Source organism: Gasterosteus aculeatus, chromosome 15, assembly GCF_964276395.1.
Source record: "Gasterosteus aculeatus chromosome 15, fGasAcu3.hap1.1, whole genome shotgun sequence".
Lineage (NCBI taxonomy): Eukaryota > Metazoa > Chordata > Actinopteri > Perciformes > Gasterosteidae > Gasterosteus > Gasterosteus aculeatus.
This window is the reverse complement of record NC_135703.1, coordinates 8,157,533-8,167,057: the sequence shown is the minus strand read 5'-3', so window position 1 is coordinate 8,167,057 and position 9,525 is coordinate 8,157,533. Positions and strand designations below refer to the sequence as shown.

General features: G+C 44.2%; 1 protein-coding gene across 1 annotated transcript; it reads right to left on the bottom strand.

Annotated features, from left to right (window-relative positions):
- Window positions 1-621: 621 nt before the first annotated feature.
- LOC120832984 (peptidase M20 domain-containing protein 2) lies at window positions 622-4,574 on the bottom strand. Its single transcript, XM_040199725.2, has 7 exons — window positions 3,684-4,574; window positions 2,889-3,037; window positions 2,633-2,775; window positions 2,247-2,401; window positions 1,764-1,890; window positions 1,477-1,584; window positions 622-1,306 (listed from the first exon to the last, which is right to left on the bottom strand). Exons 1-7 carry the CDS (start codon window positions 4,086-4,088, stop codon window positions 1,131-1,133), a joined length of 1,263 nt encoding a protein of 420 aa, XP_040055659.2. The 5' UTR covers window positions 4,089-4,574; the 3' UTR covers window positions 622-1,130.
- Between the last annotated feature and the right edge of the window lie 4,951 nt (window positions 4,575-9,525).

The following is a 9,525-nucleotide window of genomic DNA, read 5'->3' as shown; positions in this document are numbered from 1 at the left end:
CAATGCAGGAGAAAGCCCTGGATGCAAGAGAGGCTCCATCAGATGGCTCGGGGATGAGGACCTGCTCTTTGTAAAATGTAAAGACGCACGGGAGGTCTCCATGTGCACAACTGTCCTTCCTGTGTACGCGGAGGAGACCGATAATGAGACATTACCCGTCCCCAGACCCACAGCTGTGAGTGGACACTTCTGATCAGAGGCTGGGAACAAACGCGGTGCACAGAAAAACAGCTTCATTGGGCACAAGGATCTCGGCGTGATGCGGCAGCTGAAGCCCACGACACGCCAGGCGTTTTCAGGAGAAGCTGTGTGCGACGCTGCTCGGCGTGCCACAGGCTGGCCCACCTAAGCCCCCAACTTCAGGCCACTTCCCTGTCCCCACCAACAAAAGAGACCTGAGAAAAGAGAGAAGGCAGGCCAGGGGAGGAAACAATGCACTGTCTGCCACAAAAACACACCCTGGATGTGCGATGAGTGCAAGGTAGCGCTCTGTCTTCAGCTGGGTAGGAACCGTTTCAGGGACGACCACAGCTAAAAAAAAATGCACAGTCATGGGCAAATATAGCAAGCTGGCACATGGACACTGAACGTTCTAAGCAAGCACAACTGTGGGAGAAGATATTCTATAAATCAAGTTTTATTTTTGTAATCACAAAGGTTTTCTACATATACATTTACAATTGTTTATAAAGAGTAAACTTTAAATGAAACTCTTTGAGTAAAACTGTCTCGGGGTGGTGATGTTTCATCATCACCATTACCGGTTGTACATAATTTAATGTGATTAAATCCAGCTGTTGGAATATTATTTATGTGAAAAATATAAACAATTCTACCTAGAAGCTAACTTGCTTACACTTATTAGTTTCATGGAATTGTACTATTTTAAATGTCAGGATTAATCACTTGACGTTACGTCTTTCTAGTTCCAGCACCACACAACGTTTATAACGGGTTGTAGAGAGTGAACCTCTGCAACATGATGACGGAGGTATTTGAAATACTAAAGAGATTATACACAACAATGAGTTGAAGTTTTACAACTTTAACCGTCCAACCATCCAAACTATTCAAATGTGCTCTCAAGTTGAAGCCCAATGACCAAATCGTCAGTTATGAAATGCTTGTTTTTATGGAGCTGTCAAAGCCGCGTCGCCGTCTTTTCGTGGTTTCTCCTGTTTCAGTTTGGCCAGGCGGAAGTCCTCCCTCACTTGCCTCAGCAGATCAGGGCAGCACACGACATCCACAGCTGTCATTGCCAACGCTTTGGCTGTCCTCAGGGTGAACAACTGGGCCTTTTCAGCTCCTGGCACAGAGAAAAAAAAAAAAAAGAGTAGGAGGACAAAATATAAGTAGAAACTTAAACAGACAACCCGAGTGACCGAGAACGAAGAGGTCCGAAATCGCCTGACTGCAGTACAATCCAATTCCATCCCAAGTAACACCACGTGTGTCATCAGACCCGTGCTGGCGTACCCGCTGCTTCGGTGTATTCCTCGGTGTGGTTAAGCGCTTCCGTGCAGATGTAGAAGAAAGGGTGGAGACCGGGGACGACGAACGACACGTTTCCAAAATCTGTAGAACCTGCCAAATGATTACAAAAGAATGACGAGTCTTTGTTGATTAAGTGAACGACTAAATAGACAACCTGCAGGAGGGGGGATAAGGTCGCTGTTCTGCTCTCACACTTTGCATTTCTTCTGCACAAAAGAGTTACAGGAAATGACATCAGTTACTGTAATATTATTTTTGTTTTTCCATACCAGAGAAGTTGGCTGACTGCTCTTGAAACTGGATCCCCAAAGCCGTTCCATTATTTTCATACAGCTTGGCCAGCGTTGCATTAGGCAGAATATTATAATAGCAATGGCCAGGGTAGGTTATCTCCACCTGAAGGAAACACGCGTATGCAGCCATTAATGACACGAAGGGGAGCAACAAAGAAATGCATCACAGTTCTTCATCGGCAGTGAGCGCAGCCCCATGCGCGCTGTGTCATGCGAGTTTGACCTGCCTGAAGCAAGTGCGGTTTGTAGGAGAAAAGCAGCCTGAAGAGATGACGAATCACGCTTCAGTAGAACAGCACAGAGCATAACTACAGGGCTATGGTGGAAAATATATATAAAACCTTATATAACGGAGGAGTCAACTCAACGGCGCATTGCTCATCTCTATCAAAATTCACAGCTGGTTCCTACAGCGCTGCTTAAAAAAAAGGGAAAGTTCGCATTTTGGGGTAATCTTACTCGGCATCCGGTGGCAACAGCGGCGGCCCTGAAGCAAGCCTCCGCTTTGGCCTTCAGGACACGAAGATCCTCAACCTGCGGCGTGCGCAGATAGAACTCCAGCTGGGTGAAGGCAGGGACGATGTTGGGCTGCTCCCCCCCGTGTTTGATGATGCCTGTAATGAAGAAAACGGAAAGCAGGATAAGCTGTAGCCCCAGAACCCGAACTATCGCACGTTTTCATCTAGGTTGAACCGTGTGTCATTTCTGATTACATTTGAAAAAGGCAAATGAAAATATGTTTCCAGGAAAAATGGCCATCCTCCGGTTAAATTACACCCGGCCAGTTCACCTAAGGACTTGTCGTCCATTAAGAAATAAATGCGCCTTGGAGGCCTGTCCATCACCATGGAGCCTCCACTCTGGCCTGAGCTGCTGTCTGAGTGCAGAGAGATTGTTGTAGGCCAGCACAGCAGCATCCAGGGCATTCACTCCCTCCCAAGGGTACGCAGAGGCATGAGCGGCCTTCCCGTGGTACTTCACCAGCACCCTGCGTGACATCAACACAGCGGCTTAAGGGCGATCGGAAATAGGCGGTTAGGTTTAAAAAAATGTCTTTTTTTATAAGTCGTGAATCCATTAATGCTTTAAACAGGAACTGACTCGTCGACTGTGATGCAGGGCAGGAAGGATGCATCCTGCTGAGCCGGGTGAGCCATGAAGACGAGGTCAAAGTCAGCAAAGGCCCCAGCCAAGATCAGGTCGATCTTTCCGCCGTTAACTTCCTCCGCAGGAGTTCCCAGAACCGTTATCTGGTATAAAAAGGGTTTAATTCAGTCATTTGATATTATGTCAGCTCGTGTATGAAGTCTGGGGAAATAAGTCACAAATATGGTAGAAGTTTACTTTTGACAGTGGACGAAAAAGGGGCACAAAAATAAAGTTGTTTAGTCTGTTGTCATGGAGATTGCTGAGGTATGGTGAAACGTGGGAAGGAAATTATTTTTAAGATTTTCCAAACTGTCTATATAGAATATCCATTCATGTGTAATATAATGTGTTTAATATATATGTTTCGGATGTTTGACATATGCTTCATATTTGTGTTTAAACGTAACGTAAATATTAAGGAATAAAAAATGTATTATCAAAGAAAATGGTCCATAGTAATACTAGTAATTGCACCACAAGTTAATATTTGATAACCTGTAGGCGACATTGTTAAAATGAGGACATTCTGTTTTATAATAAAAAAAGCCTTTCATAAGCTCATTCATGAGCTAACTTAAAATCATTCTGACAGGGAAATGCATCTCTAGTTTTACATTAGATTTTAAAGGAAATTATCTGGAGTTACAAACTAATGCTTCTGATTGGAGGACAATATCCTAGTTAAAATACATTTATGAATATTAATTCTATTCCTGACTCTTTCATTGGCTGAGGGAACCGCGGTACCTTCACTGGGCGGTGCAGATCAGTCCGCGTCTCTAACGCGGCTTTCAGCCCGAGCGCGGCGGCCGCTCCCACCTCCGCAATCAGGTTGTGACCGCACGCGTGTCCGATACCCGGAAGCGCGTCGTACTCGCACAGGAACGCCACGTTGAGCGGCGGCTCTCCGGCTCCGGCTCCGCCCCCCGCCGGGCCCCAGCTGGCCCGGAACGCGGTCGGCAGCACGTGGTGAGCGTGCACCGTCCACGCCTCGTCTCGAGAGAAGAAGCGGACCAGCGTGTCGTGGGCGTGCGTCTCGTTTCCGCCGAGTTCGGGACGGCTCCAGATGTCCCGACTCAAAGCGTGCAGCTCGTCTCTGCGCGCGTCGACGCAGCGCTGCGCGGCGGCTTTCATCCGCTGCGGCGCCTCCATGTGGCCTGCTGTTTTTTTTTTAACCCAAAGCGACCCCGGTTCACTGGCGACTTTTATCCGGATGCGTCTGTTGTTGTGCGGCAGGTGTTTAAAGTCACTCCTCGTGAATGCCGCGTTGTTCAAATTGTATAAAGTAAAAAGACTATGATCAAAGACCGCCTCAGCCTCGTCTTTGGAACGGTCGAGTCCTCACTTCCGGTATTTTACAGTGCGCTTGGAGATTGGTCGCTAAAGCAGTTTAGCCAATTATTATTAAAGGTATAAATGTGTGACTTCCCATTTCACACATATGCCACTCACACTATGTAAATACGACACATCTTAAAAGGCGGGCAACAAATTATGAGCATAATCTCCATGTTTTATGCAGTTAGACATAACCGTAGGACAACCAATGCACATTACTTCCAATGTTAGTCAAATGTTATTTATTCTTCTCCACTGTGTTTAACTTCATCAACATTGACCACGTGCCTTCTATCGGGCCCATGTGCTGTATCCAAGGACAGTAAATGTGGGCAAGGACTAAAATCCGTATCCCATCTATCTGTTACCACACTAGAGGGACCCAGAGTGACATTTATTGTTAGAAGAATCCTTCAGCACATGCTTCTCTATTTAATTAGCAGTGAAATCTGTATTCCGTTTTACATTTTAACCTTGAACATGAATAGAAATAGAAAAAAAACAGGAGAATATTCAATTCATATTCCATCTTTCAAAAAAAAAAAGGATTGCCTGCAGCCTCCCAGATGACTGTACACATGAAGAAATAAAACAAAGCCCCCTTGCTGAAGAGGGACTTACCTCCAGCCTGTAAGAATAAGGTCAATTAGCGCCGAATGAATAAAGACGAAGCTCCACAGCTGTCACACATCCAGCGAGTGTGTGTGTGTGTGTGTGTGTGTGTGTGTGTGTGTGTGTGTGTGTGTGTGTGTGTGTGAGAGAGAGGGAGCAGGTGTACATGTGTGTGTTTTTCTGTCTGTATTTGAGTTTGAGGTTAATTGGGGGCCAGTTGTCAGTCACAAGAGGAGACATGTTGAACAGCACTGAGCAAGCTGACATCTGACACGACCTGTCTGTCAGCTTACTTTACGCCCCACCGGTGATGCCGCCACTCTCCATTGTGTGTCAATTAAGTGACATCGAAAGGAGGCATCCATGTGTCACCCCATTGTCTTATTCGGGGGATTCGCCCTGTGAGCATGTGTTTCATTTCACATGATCAAACGTGTTTTTGAGCAGCGCTTCCACAAAACCGCAGATGTATTAGTGTAACACACTAATGTGATTCATTTATTGAAGAATGATTCTATCAATTAGTGCATCACATAGATTGTGGTGATAAAATAGCTGCAGTAAGAAAGCCAAATGAGACAAAAGTCAAAGTAGATAGTAAATAGATGACACTCTCAGCTCTTGGCACAACACTCATTTTTTTTCAACCAGCGTAGAAATCTTAGGTTGAGCATCACACCCAGAGTTGTGATACATGCGTCACAACAGCAGGAATGCTGGTTTGACATCCACAATAGATGACAGTGTTCAGCCTCTGAAATGGGAGATGAAAAAGACAACAGACACTCGCCTCGCTGTGTTTGTGTGTCTGTGTGCGCGGAGTGCAGTGCACATACTTGTGTGTTTTAGCCTGTGGCCGCGCCTTGATGTGCAGAAGCCCAAGCCAGCTAAAACATTAGTCGTCATTAAAATATTAATGCATTTTCATAATTAGTTCAGAATTTTTAATTATTGTTTTGACGAAAGAGAGGTGACAATTTGTGTAGGAACAGTTTCAACATAATGATAGTTTGCTATTGGGTATCATGATAACAGCCCCCGATTCCCTCTGGTACAGAACCCTTTACTTCTTTCCCAGGAATGCTGTGGATTTGAATAAACCGAGGTCCCTTCTGGCTGAAATACATGCAGGAGTTGCCCGGCGTTGTGGTCTGGTGTGAAAGCAGATAAAGATTCAACAAAACCTGTGTGCTCTAACCAGGTGGTACATTTTAAAACAAGGCATTTATTACATACAAGTAATCACGGGTAACTTTCTTTGTTTCCAGAGGCCAGCAATCTACTATAGAAAACCACAACGTTGAAGCCATTAGCCATTAAGCCAGGTATGTAATGTACTCTACAGGACAACAAACTATTCTGCAATCCAGGCACTGCTGTTTATTCAGAAATACTCAATTACAAACTAGACATTTTGATACAGCATTTACATTTTTTTAATGAAACCTTGTCATCTCTTTTCTTTTCAGCGTAAATCGCCTACCAAATCATCCTCGACCGTATCAGTTCATTTTCTTTCCAGCAGACAAACATGAACCCTGACAGGCCCGTGATGAGGCTGATTTTAAACATGAGGTTCCAGCTGACTGAAGGAAACTGACAACGTGTCAGTCGTGCTCGCTGTGTCCTGTCAGCATCACTACAAAGTGCCCCCTCAGAGGAGTGCACCCGGAAAAACCAGCCCGCAACGTTCGATATGTCGCACCGCGAGCTGCTTGGTAGTTTGGAAAATATCACCCGAGGGCCTCAGAAATGTGCATGTGGGTTGATGTGCTACTTGACAGCCCCGTTTCTGTCGTTAATGTCACATCAGTGCACACTGTGTGCCTCTGCGTTCTGCAAGCTGGAATGCATTAACACCTCGGTTTTATCAAGTCGTCCTGCATCTTTAGGCGGTGGAGTGGGGGTGAGATGGCGCTGCACAACATTTGTTCTTATTTTTGTGATGGTTTATTATTGGTTGAATATTGGTTGTCTCTGAAAGAAGTAAACCTGCATAAAATTGCAATATTTTCAGTCAGTTCATATTTATAAATTCTATTAAACAGTGGCTTGCAGAGGTCTGTGATCCACATTGTCCTCATACATTATTGTCTTTGTAGATTTTAATTTAAACATTTGATCGCAGCTTTGAGTTATTTCCAGTAACTGAAAGCTTTTACATTTATTGTTCATAACACCCTCGTAAGAAAAAATCCTCTGGCACAGTGGTAGTGACACATTTTCTCATCTCGGGTTGCAACCGTCGGGAAGTGATTTGCTTGTAATTGATGGAGGATGAACTTAATAGCCTGCACAGGCAGGAGAAGCCATGATTGCTCTGCACAAAAAGAGAGTAGCATTAAATGCAATGGAAGATTTCCAGCAGTCACAGAGATATCCACACAGAGCAAAAGCACCCAGTCCACAGGGAAAGTGTCCAGTTGAAATACAAAACCTAGATTGCCGTTTGATCTGAACACATTTTAAATCGAAATCATATGTTTTCTTGTCTTTCTGCACAGCCAGCAGTGCCCTTTGTGGCCGGTGTGAAGAACAGTTGGAGTGCGAGTAGTCCCTCCACAAACAGGAGGGTGTGTGCAAGGTGGCTTCTTAGGCCATACTTCTTCTTACATCAGTAAATGGAAGCTTTGTTGAAAGGGAAGAGACCTGTTGAGAGATAGATTTTGCAGAACAGACCACAGCTTTCATGCGAACCATACGTATTAAAAACGCTGAATGTCTGTGAGTTCCTGAAATTAATTTCACCACCTACTCTTCAGAGTGCACTCCATTTCTGATAATCGCCACGAGCACTATCCCGACAAACGAAACACTAATTAGACGCCAGACAACTGGGAGAAGGGGAAGGGGGTGGCAAAAGTCTGAGGAGAAGACTGGCGGATCAATAAGAAGAAGCTGCTGTTTAGATCGAGAGGAACCTGCACGAAGCATTTATATCACATGGATCAAAAAGACTGCAATGAAATATATTTTATTATTCTATCAGTTAATTCAGAATCATGACCAAGATCGCATACCAAACAATGTAATGTTGGTCAAGTAGAATATCACAGTGAGTGCCTGTGTTTTTTAATTCCTGACAGGTTAACGCCACAAAAGCCGAAAATTAAGCTTGTGGCTTCTAAAAGGGTCGTAAACATCATAGGGTCCTAATGGATATTCCGGATTAGGTGGGAAGGAGTGTGGGATTGGCTGATATTATTCATATGTCTACAGCATTCTTGGGACATGAATAGAGCACGTTTGCCTGCCATTTTACTTTCACATATTTTGGAAAGAAAAGTGACATGTAGGGCGTCGACCTGCGTCAGTGTGACATCTACGAGGAATTCACTGGACCTGCTGACGAGGATGATGCTGTATTGTTTTTTTCATTGATAGACCTCCATTTAGGAAACTCTGGCATGTTTACATTATCTACTAACGCCCAAAAAGTGTTTGTGTTGGCCAAATTAAAATGATGACCTGATGATGTCGTGTAACGATTCATCACGAGGGGTTGCACACACATGCATGAAAACTTCCAACGGCGCTTTCTTAAAAGCATGAATGTTTGTAATTATGATTTATCCTGTGTGCACCATGAAGGTACAGAATTCCATAACAACGACAATAATAGTTGAGATATATCCGTGTTGAAGTAGTGTTGAGCCAGACTGACTGGCATTCTCATCCCTATTGAAAGAAGGAAACAAATAAAGTTGAATAAAACCACATAAACAGAGTACAAATCTTTCACCTTTGCAAATGAATGTTGTCCCTCTCTACGTGTCGGCACGAGCGCTCTCGCTCTCTCCACCTCTCTCTCTCTCTCTCTCTCTCTCTGCATGTCCTTGCATCTCTTCACATTCTTGAGGCAGCCATCATGTCAGAGAGAAAGCTTGAGTGTTAATTGGATGCTCTCCCACGGGAACTTGTAGGCGTCTTCCTTGTACTCTGTGTTTATCGGATAATGTGATTGCCACGGCTCTCTCAGATTCGTAGCTACTCCCGAATAATGAACGCGCTTAGTGTTCCTTTCAGTCTCTTGTGACCTGTTGTGCGTGAATGACACTTTAACACTGAAAAAAATGGAACCCTGACACAACTGGATCTTTTGTTTAACAACAGGACACAGTGGAATGTCGCTTTTCTGACGGTTGCTGTGATGGAGGGTTAAGACGAGCGCTGGGGGACGTCCTTGTGTGTGTGTGTGTGTGTGTGTGTGTGTGTGTGTGTGTGTGTGTGTGTGTGTGTGTGTGTGTGTGTGTGTGTGTGTGTGTGTGTGTGTGTGTGTGTGTGTGTGTGTGTGTGTGTGTGTGTGTGTGTTAAAAAATCCTTTGGGAAGAGGTGGAGGAAAGATTGATACAACTCTCATGTCTGCACAGTAACATTATTTTCTTCCTAAATGTTTCTTTTGAATGGGCTCATGCGGTAGTGGCATACTGGCTAGCACAAGATTAATATGTATATATAATATATATATTAATAATAAGACATAACCAACTCTAAGACTGTAGTTGGTGTTTTAACCTCAATCTCATCTATCAAGCTCCTTTAATTGGCTCTTTTGTAATATGCATTTGAGGATAACGGTTACAAAATGGTATTAATTCCCTATACAATGATTTTATTTAATTAATAATGTAACTCTTTC

What these genes read in the sequence shown, in the direction of transcription:
- LOC120832984 (XM_040199725.2), bottom strand. Translation starts at nt 4,088, where the DNA reads ATGGAGGCGCCGCAGCGGATGAAAGCCGCCGCGCAGCGCTGCGTCGAC. An exon ending in ATCTGCACCGCCCAGTGAAG is followed by an intron (nt 3,038 to 3,683) that starts GTACCGCGGTTC and finishes TTTTTATACCAG; the next exon opens with ATAACGGTTCTGGGAACTCC. An exon ending in GGAATACACCGAAGCAGCGG is followed by an intron (nt 1,307 to 1,476) that starts GTACGCCAGCAC and finishes TCTCTGTGCCAG; the next exon opens with GAGCTGAAAAGGCCCAGTTG.